Source organism: Desmodus rotundus, chromosome 2, assembly GCF_022682495.2.
Source record: "Desmodus rotundus isolate HL8 chromosome 2, HLdesRot8A.1, whole genome shotgun sequence".
In the NCBI taxonomy this organism is placed as follows: Eukaryota; Metazoa; Chordata; class Mammalia; order Chiroptera; family Phyllostomidae; genus Desmodus; species Desmodus rotundus.
The window spans coordinates 99,017,769-99,044,217 of NC_071388.1; the positions used below are offsets into that span (position 1 = coordinate 99,017,769).

At 35.9% G+C, this 26,449-nt stretch overlaps 2 protein-coding genes across 5 annotated transcripts in view; one reads left to right on the plus strand and one right to left on the minus strand.

The window, feature by feature from the left end:
- Positions 1–21,919, minus strand: part of IQCB1 (IQ motif containing B1) — a 55,668-nt gene extending 33,749 nt beyond the window's left edge. The window contains exons 1-7 of one of the 2 annotated variants that reach the window (XM_024578067.4): positions 21,823–21,919; positions 21,281–21,363; positions 16,950–17,061; positions 16,559–16,721; positions 14,664–14,793; positions 10,431–10,524; positions 3,879–3,978 (exon numbers count right to left, since the gene is read on the minus strand). In XM_024578067.4, the coding sequence (XP_024433835.1) occupies positions 3,879–3,978; positions 10,431–10,524; positions 14,664–14,793; positions 16,559–16,721; positions 16,950–17,049 (587 nt within the window). In that variant the 5' untranslated portion in view covers positions 17,050–17,061; positions 21,281–21,363; positions 21,823–21,919. The remainder of the gene's footprint in view (positions 1–3,878; positions 3,979–10,430; positions 10,525–14,663; positions 14,794–16,558; positions 16,722–16,949; positions 17,062–21,280; positions 21,364–21,822) is intronic. The other variant, XM_024578068.4, reaches the window with a different exon arrangement.
- A 155-nt stretch (positions 21,920–22,074) lies between these two features.
- EAF2 (ELL associated factor 2) overlaps positions 22,075–26,449 on the plus strand; it is a 57,779-nt gene continuing 53,404 nt past the window's right edge. The window contains exon 1 of one of the 3 annotated variants that reach the window (XM_024578140.3): positions 22,075–22,245. In XM_024578140.3, the coding sequence (XP_024433908.1) occupies positions 22,146–22,245 (100 nt within the window). In that variant the 5' untranslated portion in view covers positions 22,075–22,145. The remainder of the gene's footprint in view (positions 22,246–26,449) is intronic. The other 2 variants (XM_045185816.2, XM_053918421.1) reach the window with 2 other exon arrangements.

Below are 26,449 nucleotides of genomic sequence, written 5' to 3' on the forward strand. Positions count from 1 at the left end.
GGGACTTATTTTATAGCCCCCCCCCATTGTCTATCTTTGTAAATGTTCATTTGCATTTGAAAATAGGCATTCGCTGTTGTTTGGTAGGTTCTGACAATGTCAATCAGGTCAAGTTAGTTGATATTGTTCTTCAAATCTTCTGCAGTCATAATAATTTTTCTCTACTTATTCTATCAACTGTCAAGAGGGTTATATTGACATCTTTCATTTTAACTGCAGATTTGTCTATTTGTCCTTGGAGTTCTATCAATTTTTTTAGTGTATTTTGAAGCTCTGCTATTAGGTCAATAAATGTTTTCTTGATGAATTGAGTTCTTTATTATTATGAAATAACTTTATCACTATTAATATTCTTTACTGTGAAACTTACACCTTCTGATATTAATGTAGGCGTTCTGGCTGTCTTTTGACTAGTGTTAGCATGGTATATCTTTTTTTATCCTTTTACTTTTAAGCATATAACAAACTGCATGCTTCCATTTCTCTGCTTCCAGCATTTACGTTACTGTTGTAATACATTTTACTAACACATATGTTATAAAACCCCAAATACAATACTATTTTTACATGGGCAAATGTTATGTTGTTACAAATTCTAATATAAGACAAATAATCTTAACCAGTTCAGTTACCTGTAAATACCATTTCTGATAGTCTTCATTTTTTGTATAAACCTACTTTCCTTCTGGCTGAAGGACTTCCTTAAACATTTCTTTAAGTGTGGGTCTGCTGCTCATTTCTAAAAAAATATTTTGCCTTTATGTAAACATATTTAGGCCGAGGATAAAATTTTAGCTGGACAGTGTTTTCTTTCAGTATTTTAAAAATGTTGCTCTACAAACATCCAGTTAAAAAATAAATAAGCCACAGGGATGTAGTATACAGTACAGGGAATATGTCAGTAACATATAATAACTTTGCACAGTGACAGTTGGTTACTAGACTGATCACTGTGATTACATTGTAAGGTATATAAATGTCCAATCACTGTTGTACACTTGAAATTAATGATACTGTATGTCAATTATACTTGTATTAAAAATTTTTTTAAAGATACACAAATGTTGCTCAACTATCTTTTTCTTGCATTGTTTCTAATAAGAGTGTTGCTATAATTCCTCATCTTCATTCCGCTGTAAATGATTCCTTTTCCCCTCTGGCTACTTTTAATACTTTCTCTTTATCACAGTTTAAACACTTTGGTTACAACATGACTTGGCATAGAATTTTCTTCACATTTATTTGTCCTTGGGGTTTCATGAGTTTCTTGAGTGCAAGATTACGGTTTTCATAAGATTTGGAAAATTTTCAGCAACAATTCCTTTGAATAGTTTCTTCTGACTTTACTATCGCTTTTAGATACTCTGATTATATTATATAAAGCTGTTTGAAATAGTACTACAGATCGACGATGTTCCCTCCCTCTCACCTTTCTAGTTTTTGATTACTTTTCTCCATTTCATTTTGGATAGCTTCTACTACTATGTCGTCAAATTCACTAATCTTCTTCCATGTTAATCTGCTATTCATTCAATCCAGTGTATTTTCATCTCATTTTAGGTCTTATATATATCTCTATTAAACATCTTGAACAAATGGAACATAGCTATAATAACTATTCTAATGTCCTTGCTTGTTTGTTTATGTTAATCTTGATCAACTGATTCTTCTCATTAGGGGTTCTGTTGTCCTGCTTGTTTGTATGCCTGGTACTTGTATGAATTTTATCCCATTGAGTGCTAGATATTTTTGTAATCTTAAAAATATTTTAAAGTTTTCTTCCAGTTAGAGATTTTCAAGAGCTGTTTTAGCAAAATTGGTAATGATTCTGACCAAAAAAAAACCCAAAACAAAAAACAGTAATGATTTGTAAAGCCAAGTCACCTGCTGACCTGTATTGTTTTATAGCAATAGTTGTAATTGTACATTCTATCTGAACATCATCAGTTTGCAGTGACTGTAAGAAATGATTACCTTCTCTTCTAAAGGAAGAGAAAAGAGATTAAAGCAAAGGTTCTCTGATGGCACAAGTGGGACTCCCTCATCCTTTTGAAGTCAAATCAAAGCATTACCATTTCTGCTAAATTTCCTGCCCTGTGTACTTTACAATAGAGAACATTTTAACAAGCAGGCAATTTCAACAAGACACAGTTAAATTAACTGAAAATAATTTGATCCTTTTGGGTCCTGCTTTTACTTTGCTTGGATGGTACAGAATAACGCTCAGTCTAGTGATAATTATCCCCCACTACCAAGGTAAAATCTTCTTGAGTACTCTACACAACGGTCCATAATTCATGAGATCTTCCAGTTTGGCTGTTGGAGTCAGGCAGTATTCTTGGCTCTGTGTGTGACCTTCTGATACTGCCCCTTTTAATCCTTTTGGATGGTTTTCCCTCACATTGGGTAGTTTCCTAGAACACGTGTACTGATCAGCAGTCTACTGAATACTGGAAGGGAACTCTCTGAAGATGTCTAGGGTTGTCTCTCTATGTGGCTCTCTCTTCTATGATACCGTCTTATGAACTCTAGCCATTTTGTTTTCCCCAAACTCTCAGCTCTATCTCTTCAATTCAGCCTGGCTGGGATACCCCTCCCTGCATCACCCTGTCCATTCCTTTTTCTCAGGGCTCACTTCCTTTCATTGACTGAAGTCTAGTTTCTTGAAAACTGTTTTTTCATGTTTTGCCTAGTGTTTGTTTTGTTTGTTTTTTTCGGGTGGTAGGGTAAATCCATTCTATTATTCTATCCTGATCCCAAGTAGAAGTGAAGTCCTGATGATTTTATTCATTAGTTTTTAAAATCCATTCCTCTGGTAGCAGTGCCCAAGGCCAAAATGTTATTACTTGCAGTTAGATTACTATGGTTTCTTCCTCTAATTGCTTTCTTGGTCTAGAGTTTTATCGACCATAAATCTTTCCTCCATGGTGACCAGAGTGATGTAAGTGAAATGTAATCTGACCATTTTTATTCACTTTAAAAATCTTTCAATGGTCACCATTTCCTACAGAATAAGACTAGTGTCCTTAACACACCATATAAACTCTTCATGATGTAAGTCTCTGCAGAACGTGGTAGCCACCTCCACATACCAAATTTTAAATGCCGGCAACAATGAACTGTACCTACTCTTCATCCTCGGTATGTTTTTACTTATCTCCGTGCATTTGCTTATGCTGTTACATCTGACTAGACATACTGTTTTCTTTTCTTCCTTGTTAGCTGGTTTCTCATTCTTAAAGTTTCATCTCAGGTGTTACCTCCTCCAGCACGCATCACCCCTGAGTTTAGGTTAGAATTTCCTCTAACCAAACACCTGTGCATACCTTTAACACTATAACCTTTAACTTAATACACTATAATTATGTTCATGCATTGCTCTCTTCCATTATATTGTAAGCTACTTGAAGACAAGGTTTATATCTTCATCAATTTTGTAAGCCTAACAGACATACACTGGGCACATAGTAGATACTTAATAAATCCATACCGAACTGAAAAAATCAATTATTTCAACTGTGTATGCTGTGAATTCCATTTTAACTTGGGGAGATTGCATATTGCTTCTTTTATGCCCTTCTACAGCACCTTGCACAATACTAAGCATTTTGTAATCTTAAAATTTTACTTTAGAAATGACAGTAATTTTTCTTCACTAAGTGTGATATCTGGAATAAAATCTTAAGTGCTCAAATAAGATGGCAATTTAAAAATAAATTTTTAGTGTTTCAATGTATTTTATATTCATTTTTCTAAAAGACACTGGTGATAAGTGTCATGTACAATCCATATGCAATTGATTTCAGCACAACTGGAATAAATTGGTAATGCTTCTAATCAAAAATAAAAATTATAAATATTTTGTAAAACCAACTCACCTGTTGATTTGCAGTATGTTCTGTACCATAGTCATGACTGTAGATCCTATTTGAACATTATCAGTTTGCAGTAAGTGCAAGAAATGATCACTTTGTAGTACTGAAGAGAGAAAAAGAAAAATTAAAACAAAGATTCTATGATGACACAATTGAGATTTACTTGTCCTTTCAAACCAAATCAAAGTATGACTATTTCTGCTAAACTCCCTGCCTGTACGTACTTTAACAATAAAGAAAATTTTTGAGATAGGCAATTTCAATAACCATAAATGACTCCATTTTTTAATCCTTACTCAAGGACATGCCCACTGATTTTAGAGAGAGGGAGAGAAACACTGATGTGGTAAACATTGATCTGCCACTTCCCGCAAGTGCCCCAACTGGGGACCAAACCTGCAACCCAGGTGTGTGCCCTGACCAGGAACCAAAGCCACAATGCCTCAGTCTATGGGACAATGCACCAACCAATGGAACCACAATGACCAAGGCAGTCATTCCATTTCTATGAACAGTTATGATAAATAGAGAGCATCCACAAATACCAAGCTAAGAATCTCTTATCTCCCCTTAAATAAAATGTAACATATCCTAAATTTGAATCTTTTCTCTAGCAGTGAATTTCAGGGAATAAAATCAATTTTTTTGTGAGGAGAAACAATGAAAATGGTACATATGAATATAACCACATCCTTAAAAAATTTAATTGTTAAAATATGTATCAAGCTTGCTAACATTTTGTCTTAAAAAATAATATAATCAAGTACAAAATAACATATGCTTTCATTGGTTAATAATTTTTAGGCTCTCAGCAGCCAGTTATGAAGACTTGGCATTGAATGCTTACTGCCAAGTTGTTTTACCTCTGGGAACATGCATTTTTTCACTAGAAACAGCAGTTATCTCACAGGCTACTGCAAAATGTCCCAGAACAGAGTAGATTCCCAGTAAATCTCAGTTTCTGTTTCCTTGTCCACTAACTAATCAGAATTTTAATTAAAGTAGAATCAGTTATGTGGTGAGGAAGCTCTGTAAATACTCCCTTAGTTTCTACAAAATTAACTCCTTCCCTCTTTCTATCTCCAGAGGGAACATATTTGATTTCTTTCACATATTGACTAGTGTTTTTCATGTCTGTTTACATAGTCTATATTTCAATATTTCACTAGACGTTGCTTTAAAAAAGTTCTTTTAAGTAGCTGGGATAAGTATATCACTCCATTTTTACCTACTTAAAGATGTTTTATTAACTCTTTAATTAACTTTGAATTCACTGAAATCATGCAGTATATGAGGTCTGTCTGGAAAAAGTCCAGCTATTGCTAATATAATGAGAACAGTTTGTACCATACTGATGTAACCCGGTAGCCAAGAAGAGTGGACTAGAATGCACATGCATGAATGATGACAACTTCACTGTACTAGCCAGCTGGGTGATAGACGCCACTGAGTGAGCATATGTACTGTGTAGCTATTGCACTGAAGATGACTGAGCGAGCAGAGCAATGAATCTGCATCAAATTTTGCATTAAGTGTGAACATTCCTCTGCAGAAACTATTCAGAAGATTCCGAAGGCCACAGCTGTGATCAACTAGTGATTGGAGCTTCATCACGACAAAGCACCTGCTCATGCATCATGTCTCACGCAGAGGTTTTCAGCAAAACATCAAACTGCCCAGGTGACTCAGCCCCACTACAGCCCAGACTTGGTGTCCTGCGATTTCTGACTTTTCCCAAAACTAAAATCACCTTTGAAAGGAAAAAGATTTCAGACCATCAACAAGATTCAGGAATATATGACGGGGCAGCTGATGGCAACTGAGAGAACTGTGTGAGGGCCCAAGGTGCCTACTGTGAATGGGCATCACCTGGGACTGAGGCATCACTGTCCTATGTACAATGTTTCCTGTATCTTCTTCAATAAATGCCTCCATTTTTCATATTACATGGCTGGATACCTTCTGGACAGTCCTTGCATACTGTGTATATTAGTTTATCTTTTTTCTATACTGGAAAAAATTATGCTAAAATAATTTGTCATTCCACTTTATTTTTATACTGTTTATATTACTATCCAACTTATTTTTAGAAACCCTATTTTGTTTTTCAAGTGTAGTCAGATAATGATTTAGTCCCTGAAACAAAAACTAATACTTTTGTATATTTTATTTAAGTCAACTTTTTATGATGAAAGTTTCAAATACATGTAAGAGTTGAGAAAATAGTACAGTTGCCTTGCATGTACCAGTCATTCAACTTTACAATGATCTTGGTTCATTGCCAAACCTGTTTCACCGGTTACCCCATCTTTGAAGTAAATCCAAGGCATTGATTCATTTAATCTACAAATATTTCAATATATATTCACAAAAGAAGTGAATTATTAAACAATAAAACACAACCATTATCTAACCTAAATAATCATGATTCCTTAATTTTATCAAATATTCAGTTAGTGCTCCAATTTCCAATCATTTTATGAATTTTTAAAAGTTTGTTTGAATTAAGATCTAAGTAAGATACCACACATTTTAACTAATTATATTTCAATTTCTTTTAATCTGTGGATTCCTCCTCTACCCTTTTATTTCCCTTGAAATGGATTTGTTGGTGAAACTATGTCAATTGTTCTATGAGCTTCCCACAGTCTGTTTTTGATAGTTGCATTTCTGGGGTATAATTTGGTTCAGTTTCTATGAATTAATAGTTGAGCTAGAGGATTGAAAAGATGCATGTTTGAATTTTTGTCATATACATTTCATATGTGAGGTTATAATGAGCCATTGGGAGGCACTTAGTTTCTGGCTGTACCTCCTTTTGAGATTTAGACAGTGATGGATGATTAATTTCTAAATCTGTTAATTCACTAAGGGTTGCAAAATAGCACTAGTCATCATTCCTTTTTCACTTATTAGTTGGAATACTTTACAAAGAGAAATTTCTCCTCATCAATATGTAAGAAAAAGGCAAGATAAATGCTGGTGTCTCCATTTACCAAAATGAATTGGTTCCCTAGTAGACTCTAATGGTAATTTTTAAAAAGTCTCATTATATTTGATGTGTTTCAATCAACTGTAGTTATTATCCTGACTACTGTTCAAATTTCCCATTTTTAACTAGTAGAAGCTTCCTTATTTTGGCTCCTGAATCCTCTTCACAGAATTCTAATAGACTTTGATTGCTTCCTTCCTATCTGGCATTCCAGGTACTTCAGGTTTACTTTGCGTATCTTCTGCTCCAGACCTATAGCCAGCCATTTCTCCAAGCAGCTGGTTCTTGTTAGAGAGGAAAGGTTACTGAAGACTCCAATTTTGTACCACCTTATTTCTTGCATTTGAACTTCACAATCACTTAATTTAGTTTTAATACCTATTTTATTGATATTTTAAATCTACAAATCTGAGGTATATTGTCATTTTGCTATACTTATTTTTAAAAAGGAATATGGCCTATGTTTTAAATTGGTCAAATATTCTCTCTCTTGCTGTCTCTGTTTTTATGAGGTCTTCTACATCCTACCATAGTGAGTCTAAGGACTTTATATTGTATTTTTGTTAAAACAGTTCTTTAAATTGGAGACTTTATAATAATATTCATTCCATAATAGGAAATGAGTAGATAATGTTTTTTGTTTTTGTTTTTCCAAAAGGAAGCATCTAAGCATGTCCCTTAGCACCACAGCAATATAACTATCAAGAGTATTAGTTATACTAACTGAAAGTATCAACACTTGGCTTGGGAAAATGGGACACGGAATGAAGCAAGAAGACCAAAAATTGTGTTTTTTGTTTAATAATCCTTATAGGAATATTTGCTCTTTAAATTATGTGTGTGAATAATTCTAAAATAACAAATTAAATTAAAAATAGAAATACACTTCAAGTTTTAATTTCTAAAATATATATCAATGTTCTTATATTGTTCTTATATAGTTCTATTCACCTCAGAATAAATCTTTCAAGAAGATAGAAATGCTGCCATAATTATCATTAAGGATTATTTTTCACCATTAAGAAAACACAACATGGAGAACCAAGATGGAGGCGTAGGTAGACACACTTCGACTCCTCGCACAACCAGAACTGACAGAAAATCGAAGGGCAAGGAAGTCCGACACCAAGGAGATAAAAAATAAACATACATCCAGACCGGTAGGAGGGGCAGAGACGGGCAGCAGGGGTGGAGGACTCCCATTGCCGTGGCGGGACCGAGATTGGCGGAGTGTGGGACAAATGGGGCAGGCAGTCGGACCACTAGTAGACCCTGAAATCCTACATTTGAGCACAGATAAACTGAGAGGGCTGGAGGCAGAGTGGTGGAGAACGGGACAGGCAGAGCGGTGGGTAGCACCCCACGGCCCCACATTCGTGCATAGATAAACCGGAAAAACAGTGGGGGAGCAAAGCAGACCATGCAACCTAGGGCTCCAGCACAGGGAAATAAAGCCTCAAACCTCTGATTGAAAACACCCGTGGGGGTTGGGGCGGCAGCAGGAGAAACTCCCAGCCTCACAGGAGAGGTCACTGGAGAGACCCACAGGGGCCTAGAGTGTGCACAAGCCCACCCACTCAGGAACCAGCACCAGAGGGGCCCAATTTGATTGTGAGTAGCAGAGGGAGTGACTGAAATGCGGTGGAGAGTGAAGCAGGTGCCATTGCTCCCTCTCGGCCCCTCCCCCACGTACAGCATCACAGCGCAGCAACTAGCGTTACCCCGCCCGGGGAACACCCAAGGCTCCGCCCCTTCAAGTAACAGATGCGCCAAGACAAAAAAAAAAAAAGGCCCAAATGACAGAACACTTCAAAGCTCCAGAAATAATTCAACTAAGCAGCGAACAGATAGCCAACCTATCAGATGCACAGTTCAAAACACTCGTAATCAGGAAGCTCACAGAATTGGTTGAATTTAGTCACAAATTAGATGAAAAAATGAAGGCTATGCTAAGAGAAACAAAGGAAAATGTACAGGGAACCAATAGTGATGCAAAGGAAACTGGGACTCCAATCAACATTGTGGACCAGAAGGAAGAAAGAAACATCGAACCAGAAAAGAATGAAGAAACAAGAATTCGGGAAAATGAGGAGAGGCTTAGGAACCACCAGGACATCTTGAAACGTTCCAACATCCGAATTATAGGGGTGCCAGAAGAAGAAGAGGAAGAACAAAAAATTGAAAACTTATTTGAGCCAATAATGAAGGAGAACTTCCCTAATCTGGCAAAGGAAATAGACTTCCAGGAAGTCCAGGAAGCTCAGAGAGTCCCAAAGAAGCTGGACCCAAGGAGGAACACGCCAAGGCACATCATCATTACATTAGCCAAGATTAAAGATAAGGAGAGAATCTTAGAAGCAGCAAGAGAAAAGGACACAGTTACCTACAAAGGGGTTCCCATAAGACTGTCAGCTGATTTCTCAAAGGAGACCTTATAGGCAAGAAGGGGCTGGCAAGAAGTATTCCAAGTCACGAAAGGCAAGGACCTACATCCAAGATTACTGTATCCAGCAAAGCTATCATTTAGAATGGAAGGGAAGATAAAGTGCTTCCCACATAAGGTCAAGTTTAAGCAGTTCATCATCACCAAGCCCTTATTGTATGAAATGTTAAAGGGACTTATCTAAGAAAAAGAAGATCAAAAATAGGAACAGTAAAAATGACAGCAAACTCACAGTTATTAACGACCACACCTAAAACAAAAACAAGAGCAAACAAAGCAAACAACTAGAACAGGCACAGAACCACAGAAATGGAGATCACATGGAGGGTTATGAACAGGGGAGGGGGAAGGGGAGGGAGGGGGGAAAGGTACAGAGAATAAGTAGCATAAATGGTAGGTAGAAATTAGACAGGGGGAGGGTAAGAATAGTGTAGGAAATGTAGAAGCCAAAGAACTTATAAGTATGACCCATGAACATGAACTATAGGGGGGGAATGTGGGAGGGAGGGGGTGGGCAGGATGGAGTTGAGTGAAGGGGGAGAAATGGCATAACTGTAATAGCATAATCAATAAATATATTAAAAAAAAGAAAAAAGAAAACACAATATAATACTAACATATACAGTTCTCAATATAAGTGTAGAAGTATCCTATAACTTTCAAATTAAAATGTCATTATATAAAAGCTTACTTTACATGAATAGTTAGTCTATGAGTTAAATTATATTTACTCTGTACACAGGGATTTCTCTCACACTAAGTCTAAAATACACCGGTAATCTTTGAAACTTAAAAAAATTTCCTTTCTAGACTAAATTATTAAAATTATCATTAATTCTTTTCTTGGATTTGCTAGATAGAAAAAGCTCAGGAAAAAGTTGTATTTTAGTAATTGTCCCCTTAATATAACATTCACATTGTCAATGTTGGCTATTTAAAACTGGAATGCCCAAATGGGATCTTATTTTCTTGTATGTGGGGTTATTTCAACATGGGTTCACTTAACTATGGTTATATGTGTAGTTAACAAGGTATGTATTTTTTTTTAGAAAAAAAGATCAAACTGTTACCAGATGACTTTATAATGACTATCAGTTACATTAAATATTTTTTGTCTTACCATTTTGGATAAGTTGAACATGGCCTCCCACTAGCCAGAAGAGAGAATCAGTCACAATTTGGAAAAAGTGTAGTAATTCGTCTTTTTCTTCACCCTTAATACATAAAAAAAAAAAAGAAATACCAATTGACTTTTCTATAATTGCTTTATTTAAAAGAGAAAGTGCAGCTTCTCTCTGAGGAATTAGAGGGCCTGCTTTCTGGATCTAACAACTACTTACGAGGTAAGTAATCCTGAAGCCATTACTTTCTTAATAAAACTTGTGCTTACAGGCTAGTGATACCTATTCTACTTACTAGAAATGGTTGTTACCCAGAGGTCAAGTAAGACAATGATAGTATAAAAACTGCACTAGCTATGCATGAGAATCACCTGTGGAGCTTTTTAAATATATCATGCACATGCAATTCTGTCATTTACTGGCCATGTAACTTTAAACAAAGTTGTATAAAGGCCAGTAATCTTTTTCATGTCCTGAATGTTTATACTGCAGCACTAAAGTAATAATGGCAACAACAAAAAGACTATGATTGCTATGATTATTCTTCACGATGATGGACGTATATTCTTCCTTTTATTCTAGCGCAGGGTTAGATATGTTATAGGAGACTGTTCTGCGTGGCGTGGGTCCAGCACACAGGATCCACGCCCACAGATAGGTTCTCTGTGGGGAATCAGGCCTGCGTTGTACCTAGGCCGCTTTGAGACTTGCTTTTTGCTAAAACTCCCTCACCCTGAATTGAGGCAGCAAATGTTTACTGCATATCTTTAAAGTAACTTCCTAAAATCTATGCTAAACCTTCCAAGGACAAATGTAACCAGTTCAACCACTTTTCCCTTTACATTTGCAAATATCCTTCCTTCTTGATGTAATTAGCAACATCCTCTCCTTTATTTTCTGTAAAAGGTAACTGCCTAAAGGGAACCTGTGCATAGTAAATGAGGACCATCCTCAATGTAATGTGCCCAGAAAAGCAATAAAAGCCTGTCAAGGGGAGGGCTGGGGCTCTCTCTGTGGCCATGCCATCCCTTTTCCTCCACAGGACTCAGTAGTCCTTGTGAATTTGTCTCGTCTCAGCTATAACACCACGGACACTGCAGGCCGGTGTCTGCATCAGTATGTGCTTAACTAGAAATATGCTGACTTACAGTAAATAAAAAAGAAAGAAACATCACATTATATCAAGAATTTCTTTAGTCTAACAAGCTGCCTTTGCCAGTTTTACCGAAAACACACAGCAGGTAATTCTTACTGTTGTCAATCTCAAAAGATAGTAGTGCTGCGCTCCTAGACTTCCTACTTCCCTTAAAAACCCATTAGATAATGTTATCCAGAAATTTATGGCTTCTGAGACTGGTTAACACAATTTATCATTAAATCACATAAAAATTCTCCCATAGGTGTTTTACTATTTTTATATATCATATGTAGTATATATTCTCATATAATACATTCTGGTGTATATAATATATATTATACATTATTTTAGGCCAGGAGGTCCTGTGTATGTCCTGCCACATGATCTACTAAAAAAAATCTGATTGGGAAAGACCTAATAAATACAGTTTTTGTATTACATCTTTTTTATCCCCCTTTTTAATTTTGCCCTGTAGTTAAGTGGCCTTCTTTTTCTATAGCTCATTCACTCTCTCTGATGTATGTACTAAACAATTTTTTTCTCATATATTATCATACATTTTTTATTAAAAAAATCTAGTATGTTAGTATTAAAATAAGCTTTAGACACATCATCCTTTTCTCACCATTAAAATAGGACCACTCGAGACAATTATTCTGAAATCTATAAATGTGCTTATAGAGTGCACTGAAAAGCTAAGCATGTGAATATCTGTTAGGCTTTTTCTTTTTAGCATAAAATAAGCAAACAGTAGATTTATTAAATTAAACATTAGCAATTTAGATCTAGCAAAACATCATCCATCACACTGTTTTCAATTTGAACTCTAGTGATTTTGTAGGTTTGTGTGTTTTTAATTAACAACTCTATGACCTTTAGCTAATAAGTATTTAGGATTTTTTATCTCTATACAAATACCATAATAAAAATATAAAAGTATAATATAAGGTATTAAAAGACTATATAAATGAAAAGCGTATGATAATTATTGCCCTTAAAGGGTAAATACTAAAGTGCTTTGAAGAAGACATAAAGCTTTTGTAATGGTCTGAACTATTCACAAGATAGAAATCATTTCACAAGGGAGAAACTGAAACACACTGAAATCAAGTAATTAGAACATAGTCTGTGGCACAGCCAGAAAAAGAAAGCAAGTCCAACAGAATTTCCATAGTTCATGCCACTTCAATTGACCTGAATTAAATTAAATCCAGCAAATATGTAAATGTTGACTTAACGCTAGCATCCTTCAAAAATGCCAGTGGAGATTCAACAGTGGAATTTGTGACCTATTACATAGAGAGCATATACTCTACCACTAAGTTAAATTCTCTGCCAACAATGAATCTTAACGCTGAAACCACTATGTTCTCCATATTGTTCAACATCTCATTCATTTTCACTCATATAACTTTTTTATTTCTTGTTTTTTTTTAAGTTAATAATATATTTGTTCTTAGGTTTTCTACAAGAATTATCTAAGGATCTTGTCTATTTTACTAGCCTGGGAGTTTTCAAGTGCAAGACTATATATATTTCTTATACCCTAAAAGCACCTCAAATAAAACTTAATTTCCCATGATAAGTTAGTCACTTCTCTTCGTAATTCACAAAAATTGTTAATCTGCACAATCTTTAAGGTAGCAGTAGGCCTAAATGTATATAAAGCCAGCCAAGAACAATTCTAACATAAAGGACTTTCGGCCTTATAGACTTATGATTTCTTACCCATTCTATAACCAAACTGACTTAATAGACATTCATGAAACATTACACAAACTGCAGAATTCATATTCAAGTATATAGCGAATATTTGCTTTTGCATGATATCATACTAAATGAAAAGTGCATACCAAAATCTTTATTTTTGCTTTGCATGGTAGATTTTATTTTTTTAAATTTTTTATTGTATTTTTTTCCATGCATATCAAAACCTTTACATAGCTCTGATATGCTTGAGCTTTGGTTAAGAAGCACTGTGCAAAGCAAAGACTGCTTGTAATGGAATATTTGCCAAGATAAATACTGCATTTTTCAGACCATAAGATGCACCTAGGTTTTAGAGGAAAATAGGGGGGAAAAAAAAAACCCACGACCCCCACTGTGAACCAGGTAAGCTACATTCAGACTGTGAGACACACCTCCATTTCCTCCCAAATTTGGGGGGGAGTGGGTCTTATAGTCCAAAAAATATGGTACATATGGAGGGACATAGAACAAGTCTGAAAACATTTCATAGGATTTAACTGATAACAGTGTATGTTATCTGACCGTGATAGAATTAAATAAGAAACAAATAACAATAAAACGTCAAGAATATCCTCAAATATCTGGAAAGTAAGCAATAATTTCTAAATTAATTAAAATTAATTCTTAATTCTAAATTGTTAATTTCATGGATCAGAAATAAAAGAGTACATATATACTTGTTGGATTAAAACAATCCTGTTTTAGGATTAAAATATTCTAACTAGAGAAGATTTGAAAGATCAAACAGGAAGTTCATTTTTATTCTGCTTCATTATTGGAGTTACTGAGAAAAGCCTTGGACCTAGAGAACAACACTTTCCTCTATTGCTAATATAAGTAGAAGGGATACAGACAACAGTAAGGTGATTACCAGAGGGAGAAGGGGTGGAGGGAGGTAGAGGAGAGTGAAGGGGGATAATTGGTGATGGAAGGAGACTTGACTTTGGGTACTGAACACACAATACAATATAAAAATGATGTATTATAGAACTGTACACCTAAAACCTATATAATTTTATTAACCAATGTTACCCCAATAAATTCAATTAAAAAATTTAAGTAGAAGGTGTGTTTTAGGAAAATGCTATGGAAATAAATGTCTACAAGTGCTGCTCAAAGTTGAGTACTAAGGCAGAGTCTTCAAAAAGTCACACAGTATGCTTCTGCTAGCACTTAAAACATTTTAATGTAGATTTCTTTTTGGTTGTAACCTTAAAAATGTTTGACTTGACTACTTCGATTGTACTTTCACCAAATGTTGTACATCTGAGAAATAACATGGAACATCTTCTCAAGAATTAAAATGTTTTGACTACAATATACAAAACACTAAATAAATACATACCTTAGCTGCATTGATGAAACATGTTTGCAACTGCCTCCCCAAAATCAGAAAATTTTCTGCCGCTGAAGGAAGTAATTCATTGTAAAATTCCTCTGCATCTTCTCCTGGCTCTAAGCCCACACAGCAATGGCTGAAATAAGAGCACAAGTTTGTGACTCAGGTTGTGGTAATCATAAACTTCAAATGAATGAATGCTAAAAGCTTCTATAGACACTGTGCCTTGATGAGAATTTTTAGTATCTTCCTTTGGTTGTCAAGCCAATAAAGAACTTTTGCTGGAAAATCATGTAGTAACATTCTAGAAAAGTAACAGTCATACTGGGTTTGCCTATACTTGGAGTTAGGATTCCTAAATCCTAAAAACCTATTTGTCAACCCTTTAAGCAAACAAAATACACTTGACTCACAATACAGAGAAATGAGGCAAGTTTTCAGTGAATGAGCTACACATGCTCTAAAAACAATAGGATTAACTTGAAAGTCTAATTCATACATATTATTTGTGTTAACTGATACATTTTAGACATCAAATAGCTGAAAAACACCCCAGTGAGATTAGTCTACAAAGGACATATTAGAAAATTAAACACTCTAATTTTATACCAATTGTACTTTCTAATAGATCTACTTTCCTAAAATCTGCAAAATAAAGGATTGCATATTCCTTACACCAGAAGAAGAAACCCAAAAATGGTCTCCATATGTATTCTAATGAGTAGTACTGCTCTCTGAGGCTTTTCCACACAATGTGCAGATGTAAGATGAGCGATAGTGACTACATACTGAATATGCTAAAGACTTAATTGGCTAATGCTCAATGTACCACGTTTTATTTTTGGTTTTGCACATCAATTCCTGAAGTTAAAGGACTAATGCTCATATGTATCAGTTTCTCTTTTCTGTTTGGTTCCTAAAGTTAATTATTTAAGAATACTTATTTTGACTAAGAACATTAAATGAAATTATATTTTTTTATATTCACAAACATTGGATTCCACTCGAGAGAGCCCACATCAATCAATATTTTCATGAGCTTACATCATCTAATCAAAACAAAGACATAAGGCTTTATTTACTTAAGAAAATAATCTTGAAAATCAAAGTAGAAAAAAGAATGTTATGTAGTGTTAAGTGTTTTTCCTAACAATATACCTGAATCTGGCTTTCATCTAGTAACAAATTAGGAGTAAGCAGTTCCCAAAGCCAAGATCCACTTAGTAATGGGCACTTTGTTACTTAATTAAAAGTGGATTAGACACTGAGAACACCTGGTTTATATTATTGACTCCTTTAAAAAGTAAAAAGATTTTTCTCTCTTTTCTCTTAATTTTTAGCATGGCAGTAGATTAGTAAACGCTGCTTATACATTTTATTGACAGGATTTGGGTTGCCTGGTGGAATATACAGCTGAGATAGCCAAATCACTACAAAGTGAAATGAGTAGTTTCTGAATATGTTCTCCTATACTCTTTTGCTTATGCCTTTCATTTCAGCACCTGTTTAATTCTGCCTTGTATGATAAACTCACATGACTGTGACACAATCTCTATTGTAAATTGTTCCAGTATAGAACCAGTGCCTATATCTTCATTTCTTCCTACATTCCTCAGTTAATAAAGAGTCTACTGGCATTTGGAATTCAAAAGATTCCAAATGGTGAGCAAAAGATATGATCACCATCTTCACAGATCTTATGGAGCAAAATTTTAGATAATGAAATATTCACAAACATATAGTTATGAATAACAACACAGTATGAAGGAAAAGTGCAACCATAATCCACCACAGAAGATTGCCAATGCTTGTTAGGCAGATGACTAAAAGAAGCAAATGCTGAAAACAAAAATCTACCAATATATCCCTCAAAAACAAGCTAACTTAACACTTCATTTTACCTTAATATCTGTGTAAGCTGGGAAATTGTAGCCCAACCGCCCTGGATTCGAGAATAATCTTGACTGAGCACCAAGAGGCAATATCGAATGAGGTCATAACAATATATATCTTGCTTGATTTTCTTCAACTCTGAGCTTCCTAAAGGTGTGTTGTTTATTATTTCTAAGGCAAAAGAAAATAAGACACTTACTTTTACTTAATAAACCCAAGAACTATATGTATTTGTATAGGTTGAATAACTAAAATTACATTTAAAAGGAAAAAAATCACCACTTTATCACAATGTTAAGATTTCTCTTAACAAATTAGAAACAAATGCTAAAATTTTACCCATGATGGAACTGTTTTATTACTTAACCAGTATTAGCCAATCACAAAAAGATTTTTTACCTTTTAACTTCAGCAGTACAACAGGGACATTCTGCTCAGGACTTTTTACAACTTCAGAAGCTAAAGATAAGATCCTTGGGTCTGTATCCGTTGGCTTCATTTCTCATATCATCTGTATTTTGATAGAATCAGGAAAATAAAGTTCAAATATGATACCCTCAAATATTCACTTCCTAAATGTTTGAAATATAGTTTAAACATAAATGAAAACTTAACTTTGCCTGTTTTGTTTGAGAAGTTAAGGGTAGGTTTTTTTTTTCTTGTCTTCCTTATAAAAAATGGGGTTTTCTAACTAGTGTACCTGTATCTCTGAAAGAGCTAGAGACCCCTGTACTTTACTGTAACAGCTACAGTAGGTATTGTTTATTGTGTACTCACTACAGCCAGGAATTGTGTCTGAGGCTTCACATTCACACTTTCTAATCTGCACAACAGTCCTAGGACAGAAATTAATGTTCTTTTATAATAAAAGAAAAATCATGTGTGCATAAAAGAGCTACTACAGGCCTGAGACTGCTATTTTTTCAAAGGTTCTTACAAGTCTGGCCTCTGGCTGGTGTCTGGAAACTTGGATTTCAGGAGGTTTCTACCATTCCCTAATAAGAATGGCTCACTCTGCCTAAACAATATCATTTATGCTGAATGCCTGCTTTCAGCATAATGCCAAACTTCTTGAAGTTTGGAATTCTGGTACATACTAGCAGAGAATGCCTACACAACCATCCTCCAATAAAGACTTTGGTCATTGTGTCTCCAGTGAGCTTCCCTGATAAACAACACTTCAATATAGTGTCATAACTCATCGCAGGACAAATTAAGAATGTCCTATGTGGCTCTACCAGGAGAGGACTTTTGGAAGTCTGCAACTGTTTTCCCCTAGATTTTGCCCCATGGGCCTTTTCCTTTTGCTGATTTTGGTTTTATCTTTTTATCACCATAATAAATCACAGTCATGAATATGGCTATATACTGAGAACTGTGAGCTTTCCTAGCAAATCATAGAACCTGGGCTTGGTCTTGGGCATCCCCAACACACAACTCAGAAATGTTATGTAATTATAAGATAATCAAAGCCTGTTTATAAAAACATACTGAATAAAATCAGTTACTTTAAATTATTTAAAAAATCCACATCCCAATTCAATTTGTTGCTAAAAATTTATTAAAAAATAATTTAATTTAGCCCTGGCTGGTGTAGCTCAGTGGATTCAGCATGGGCTGCGAACCAAAGGGTCGCTGGGTTGATTCCCAGTGAGGGCATATACCTGGGTTGCAGACCAGGTCCCCAGTGGGGGTCATCTGAGAGGCAACCACACATTGATGTTTCTCTCCCTCTCTTTCTCCCTCCCTTCCCTCTCTCTAAAAATAAATAAATAAAATCTTTAAAAAATTTTAATTTAAAGCATTCAAAGCTCAAAGAGATCACTCTAAGAAGTATAATCTTCATTTACTTATAATTAACAGAAGCTAATATATATATTATTTACTATGTACTATCCTAAGTGCATTTATATGCATACCTTATTTAATCCTCAAAACAGGACTATAAAGTAAAGCTGTAATCATCTCCATTTTACAGATAAGAAAAATAAAGCTCGAAGAACTTAAGAAGCTTGTTATGACTCTACCAGCATGTATTCAAATTCCTATCAGTCTGACTCCAAAGTATGTGGTTTTAATTACAATGTTTATAATATTCCCTCCCATGTAAAAGAGTAAACAACACAAAACACACTTCAAACTACCTACTTCTAACTCACTTTTTAAACTACTATTCTCCATAACTGTGCATCCTTCACATTGCAGAGTGCCTGTAATATAGGCAGCCCAAATCATTCTGTATTAGATAAAATACGAATCATTAAAAAACAAATTTTCAGGAAATATTTTCAAGAAAGTCCAGCATAACTTCCAGAACATATCAGGCTTGCCACTTTCCAAGAATGTGGATATAATTATCTCATCCTTATCAACAGCAGCATTATGCTAGGCTTCCTCTGTAAGAGTGAATCAAAAAACAGCAGTACCCACTTTACCTAGTTTCACTTTCTGCAGTTTCAGTTATCCACAGTCAACAGAGGCCCAAAGGTATTAAAGAGAAAATTCCAGAAATGAACAATTCACAGTTTTTAAGTTGTACACCAATCTGAGTAACATGATGAAATCTCACAGCAACCCTTCTGTCCTGGATGTGAATCATCCCTTTACCAGTGTCTCCACACACTTCCTGCCCATTAGTCACTTAGTAGCCTTCTCAGTGATGACATCATCTGGCCTGGTGTTGAAGTATTTGTATTCAAGTAACCCTTATTTTACTAAATAATGGTCCTGAAGCACAAGAGTAGTGATGCTGGCCAATTTGGGGATGTCACAGAGAAACTGTAAAGTGCTTCCTTTAAGTAAAAAGGTGATTATATCATAAGACATTCTGAGAGACCATATTCACAAATCTTTTGTTAATTTATTGTTACATTCTATTTTATTATTAGGCATTGTTGTTAATCTCCTACTGTGCCTAATTTATAAACTTAGTTATAAGTATGTACACAAAGGTAAAAATATAGTGTATGTAGCGTTTAGTACTATTAGTGGTTGCAGGCATCCACTGTGGGTCTTGAAATGTATCCCCTGTGGATAAAGGGGGCGTCTACTGTATATTCAAACATCCCCTCTATTGGAAGTCATTCAGAGTGTATGCTATTATAAGCAACGCTGCAATGAATACCAATGTACATATCTTTATGCATTCATGCTTATACTTTGTAAGATGACTTTTCCTTGAAGTTGGTCTATCAGTTTTACAATTTTTATGCAGTCAAGTATAACAATCTTTTTATTCTATGGCTTCTGCCATTGGTGTCATGCTTAGAAATGTCCCCCCTACCCTAAAAGCTAAATATATGTACACATTCTCCTAATTTTTCTAGTGTTTTTATGGTTTTGTTGTATATCTTCAACACACACGTAAGTTATTTTTGTGAATGGTGTGAAATAGGAACCTAACTAAATTTTTTTAAGTAGATGAGGCTATCAGTTGTGGAAAAGAGCAAATGCACACAGCTGTCATAACTGAGGTAATTTTAGTCATGAACAGATATAACAGAAGCAACCTGAAATTCCACTTGGGCATATTGTGGACTCTATTTAGTTCATTAATCTATTTGTTCATTCCTAAGCTAGTACAACATAATTCATTTTAATATACATTTGGAGAAAATTCACACTAGAAGGTAAGCTTCATGAGGGCAAAACTCAGATTACCCTTGATGGCTGCCTTCTTTCTGGTTCATTGCTATATTCCCAGAAGCTAGACTAGAACCTGGCATATGGTAGGTACACTTAATGAATATATGTTAAAACAACAATTAAATACATGAACTTTGGGCATTCCAAGACTCAATTTCTTGACCCTCTGCTTTTCTCCTTGTTACAAAATGGAAACATCAGGTTTCTGACTGAAAGCCTTTTTAGCTAAAACAGGCTTAAAACACTGTTTTTGCCCTTCTGGCTTACATAGTAAAACATCACTGAAACATTATCATCCTCACCCAATGTGTGTAGGGGGCCACTATATTAGATGCAAGGGTCACAAAGATTTTTGTATAGGACAGATTCCCGGCTAATGTTCTGATTGGGAAAGAAAAGTATACACACACAAATATGTATATGTAAAATAAATAATTATATAAAATGTTCAGTGCCAAATAGATGATGCAGAAGAAAATAGACCAGAGTCAGAGGACTGGGCTTCCCTTAACCAGTTTTCTTATCACTAAAATAAGCAAAACAGCAACTCCTACTTCCTAGAATAATTCAAGATTTAGATGAGAAGGCAGTCACCAAGGTTGGTCCTAAAATGTTGCATTACAGTACAGTTAAGCCTCAATAATAATGACTTGGACAGTTTTTATTGTATGAGTTTTAAATGCTTTCATATATTCACTCATTTAATTCTCTCAACTCTAAGGTGTAATAATTATTATTTTCTCCCAAATTTTAACGAGGAGCATACTTAATTTTAGTTTGCACAAAAAATAAAGTATGAAGTTCAAACCCAAAAATTCTGGATTTGACTTTACTATCACACAAAACAATGTTAGTACACCTTGAGAGTCGAATTTAGACAAGCAGATAGATTGTGGGAGATACATTCATCTACCTGCCTTGAACAATAAATTGCCGAGTTTGGTTATATTAGTAGTCAAGGGAGTAGAATTTGATTACATAATTAACTTTTGGAGGGGGTGCTTCTCTCAACTTTACCATTATTAAACTCACGCAGTTTTTGACAGAAAACAAGACAATCATTTTTCAATTATAAATATTATTACCCTGTTGCCAGAGCACAAGCTCTGGCTGCGATCCTTTCGGAATCTGGTCTACTTGGCTGTGGGGTTACTGCCTCCACGGATAACTGTGAAAACAACCCAGTTTAATCTAGTTGCAACTGATCCTAAACATCTACAGCTCCGAACTCCGAACCTTTCCCCCCCTCCCTTCACACCCTGTCCCTGTGGGTCCTAACAGCACCGGGAACTTCTGGAACAGGTCAGAAAACGATTGCCTAGGTAACTGCGTCGCCTTCTAGTCAGGTCCAAGGACCGATGGCTCTGAGGCCGCGGGCTCCTTTACCCCTACTTTAGGCTCCACTTTGGCGCTTTCAGGCCTTGGGCCAAACATCAGGCCTAGTGTCCGGGTCCACCCTTCCCAGGCCTCAGTTTCCACACTAAACCTCCACAGAACGGCTTTGGAGCAGGCCCATTCTCCCGTTAAGAGCTCCTACATTCCAGGCCACTTGACCCAGAGGTCTGGGGCCCCAGCCTCTCGGTACCTAGGGGCCTCCTCCTTCCCCAGCCCAGCTCTCGCCCGTTACCTCATCGCCCTTCGCGTTCTTCCACCAAAGCAACCTACTCCTACCGCGCACCACAGTTTGCGCGGCGTTCCCAGAGAGGCGTGCGTCTCACCGCACCGCGGGAAGGGGACAGGAGGCGGGACCAGAATCTTGGAGCCAAGGGGCGGGCGTCTTTCACCCAAGCAGCCAATCAGCACACGAGATTCACCCAATCGGCGTGCGCGTTGAGCGTGGGGTGGAGTCTGGGGTGGCTGCGCCTACGTTTGAGAATGCTGCTCATTCGGGCTGAGGTGGCGGATGGTGGGCATCCCGAGTGCCTAAGACGAAGTTGGAGCCGAAGGAGAATGATGAGTGGACCGTGGCACGTCGATGGTCGCGAGCGGGTTCTCAAGTTAGGCGAGAGTTTTGAGAAGCAGCCGCGCTGCGCCTTTCACACTGTGCGCTGTGAGTGAGGACGACCCCAGGAAAAAGGGGGGAGCTCTGGGTTATGGGGGTTTGGAGGCACGTCTCTGAGTTGTGTTCCCATAGACTCCCTTATTCTGCTGGAGAATGGGGTGCCCAGAGATCCTCTGCCCTGCCTGGAGTCCTACAGGGGTAGGTGGAAGAAGTCGGAGTCCAGCAGGTGTGGGTAAAACCCGGGGCAGGGGGATTTAAGTGAAACCAACAGACAAAGGGAAACTTTGTGAAGGTTTGCAGGAGTGACTGTGGAAACAGACGCGGATGATGTAGAGGTGGAAAGGAAAACAGTAGGGTGACGAGTGGAAGGGGGCAAAGGACCGAACTTAGAGGGAAGGGAACACCTTGAGATTGGTGGGGAAACATTCTCTCCTTTCTTGACTTTTTCTTTTTGGCTAATTAGGGTTCTTATTTAATGTGTACCTGGGGAGAGATTACGATCCATTCCAATAACCTGCATCTCTTTTAGACTCCTGATTTCATTCAGTTATCAGATACTGATGATCAAACCGTTGGAGGGTGTGTTATTACTTTATTTATTGAAAGGATATTTACTTCCCTCTGATTTCTCCTTTTGATTCCCTTTTGGTTTGTCCTCTGAAACTAGTTTTGATAAATTACACTTTTTTATGTTGTTGAGGTTGAAAAGGGAGCTCTTTTGCTTTAGTAGTTGGATGGTTATATATATTTCAGAAGGGAAAATATAGCATATTATGATATGGTATGTAAAACATTCATTCTTTGCATAATAGCCCCCACAGAATTACAGAGCAGAAAGGAAACTGAGATCATTGAATCATAACCTCTTGTTTTTCTGTGCTAAAATTGTAAAGTAGGTATTTTTTTCACTTCCTTTTCCAAGCTCTGCACTTCCTTATTGTGTAGTGTCTCATCATTCTACCTTTCTCAGTTATTCTGTCCTTAGACTGTCCAGAGATCCTTATGGTTTTTATTCTTCACTCGTTCCATGCTTCAGTCAAAACATCCAATTAAAACTTAACAGTCCCCAAAAGTTTAAGTTTTAGACAATCTATTATATTAACTCACAGTAAAGATAGGAAGAACCAGTAGGTTTTTTAACTTTCCAATGATATATTTACATTTTATTAAGGATTTTGCTAAGCAAAATTAACATCTAATTGATGGAATAAGTGGGAGATATATTTGCAAACAGAGAGGGTCTCTTAAACAATGTCTCTTGATTATCATTCTCCATATTCTGTTCTAAGCGCTCCACAGTGAGACAGTTAGTGCTGGCTGTAGTCTCTTGCCTTGTTCAGTCCCATTTTACAAAAGTATGCTGTAGTTACGTGGTTTCTCCATGCTGTAATCTCAAATAGTTACGCCTCTCTCCTTTTCTTTTTTCTCAGGTTTGCAGTAGTCATAATTTTTCAAATGACAAAATTTAAGATTATAAAAATTTGCTTGAGTATATTATCATATATCTTGGGTATATATTCTCATTTTAAGGGTGTGAACCCCATATTAAGTGAATAAAAATAGCTTTTGAAAAAAACTTTGCAGGTGCTTCAAAGCTTTTCATTTATAAAGGTTCTCAAAATGCTGGAATTATGTCTTAAAAATCTGAGAATCAGCTGATCCAGCTACAAGAATGAAAATAAACAAAAACAACAACCATAATAAACCCAAATGTGTGAATACATTAAAAAGGTTTTCAGCCCTTAGTTTTATTCTTGTTGTTGAAGCAGGCGGAATCTTTCTAGATTTATTTAAATAAAACCTGTCGTTTTTCTTGAGGATAGATTCATTTTCTATATGATCTTCACTCGTGAGAACTCATAGTGAAGGAAGGAAACTGTAGAATAAGAGATCTGACTTTTTTTATTATATTTTTTTCATTGCCATTTAGTCCTCTTATACCTTCAGTCACCACACTGTTGTCCATGTCCCTGAGTTCTTTTACCTTTTTGCTCAATCCTCCACCCTCTAACCTCCCCGCACCCCTTAGCTGTCATCCTGTGCTCTATGAGTCTCCTTCTATTTTGCTTGTTAGTTCACTATGTTCATTAGATTGCACAATAAGTCAAATCACATGGTATTTGTCTGTCTCTGACTGACTTATTTCACTTAGCATGGTGTTCTCCAGGTCCACCCATACTGTAACAAAGGGTAAAATTTTCTTTTTTATGGCCTAGTAGAATTCCATTCTATAAATGTCCCATAGTTGTTTTATCCATTCGTCTACTAATGGACACTTGGGGTGCTTCCATATCTTGGCGATTGTAAATAACGCTGCAATGAACACAGAGGTACCTATGTTCTTTCAAACTAATGTTTTGGGATCCTTTGGATATATTCCCAGAAGTGGGATTGCTGGGTCAAAAGGCAGTTCCATTTTTAATTTTTTGAGGTATCTCCATTGTGTTCAGACAGAGCAGCTGGACCTAATTTGTAACAAACACTCAAGTTAATGCAGTCTGGGAAAAAGTAATATTCTGTCTTTATATAAAGCTGTAATTATGCCTGTCCAACATGCTAAGGCTTTGGGAAAACCTGTATGTGAATTCTAGCCTCCATCACATATATGTTATATTACTCTGGCAACATTCTCCAAACTCTCAGCCTCAGTTTTTTAATATGTAAAGTGGTAATAATAATATCTAAATTTCAGAGTTTTTTTAAGGATTAAATAAGATAGCATAAGCAACCTAGCACAGTATTTGGTGCATGGTAGAGAATAAATAGTAGTCACCATTATTCTTGAGGGGTTGTATTTATGTGTTTATGAGGAGTGCCAGTGAATGTAATTTATTTAGATTTTCAAAAACATTTATTGAGGCTTGGCAATAAAACTATCAAAAAGATAGTCTGGCATGTGGTAGGGCAGACATGGGATGTTCTATAAATGATTAGCTAAATGCTTAGCAGATGTTTCACAGGGTAGAATAGTTGAGTAACATGTCTCAGCAGAATAAATTTTGGATTTGGGCTGGGATTAGTTTTACAATGTACATCCAGATAAACGAATAAACATTGAAATTTCTAAGTTTGTAAATGGTGCCACTTTTTGCTGTCATGAAATGATGAGCTCATGGGCATTGACTACAGGGAGATTTTCTGAGGTGTCAAACAGAGACACTCCAAATAAAGTGTTTGTTAAGCTTTTGTGTCAGAAAATACTAGAAAGTACAGTGATAGAAAGTAGGTTTAAAATTATATTTATACTTAATATTCTCTGATCAGTGTGGTATATTGGAAATGGTATGGATTTTGGAGTTAGTTGAATTTAGGTCAAATCCCAGGAAGTAAATTTATTACAGTAATTTTGAATTCTTTTATGAAGATAGTGACGTTATGTGACATTACAGCTAAAATAGAAAAGTGATCAACACTGACAGAAAGGTATTAAGTACAAATTAGGAAGTTTTTCTATTCTTTATGTAACATAAGTAATTGTATTATAAACCTGAAGAAAATAACATGGATAAAGGAGATCCAGAGAGAATAAATATGGTAAAATTGGTTGTGAGGTTCCCAAGCCAAGGGTAACTGAAAGAAATAAATTATTTAGTCTGGAATCAGCAATTTACACGAGAATGCATTTGACATTTGGAAGCATGACCCTGAGATTATTCAGCAAATTCTAAAATTCTAGAACTATCCTTAACCCTTTGAAACTCAAAAGTTGTATACTTTTTAAATAACTTGTTTGAAGGTAAATAAAAGACAACATTACTTAAGTAAAAGATAACAAGAGGCACAATGTTAATTCTAATAGTAGAATAATTAGAAATGCAAATAGGTTCAGAATAGTTTTGATAGACTTACTGGTTATAAGTTCATGCTTATGATTAAGTACATCTATAGATATTTTGAGTGCATTTTTCTCTTTTTAGTTATCTCAGTTACTATTGGCATTAATGGATAGGGTTTAGGGGCTTGTAAATCCCTTGAAATTATACTGTATTTGATATGTATGTTTATGTATTTTTTTGTGGAGAGGATCTATAGCTGGTCTAAAATTTTCATTAGATGCCCATTGGGACTTATGACTTAACACCACCCCACAAAACACACACAAATTAAGAATTGTACTTAAAGCAAAGAGGGGCTGTATGAGTGCATAGAGAATGAGGCTTGAGTTCTTGACTTCATCTTATACTGGTTTTAATACCAAGGAGTGCCCCATTGGCAAAACATGGGTGAGAATATTCAATTCAAATAGATGTTG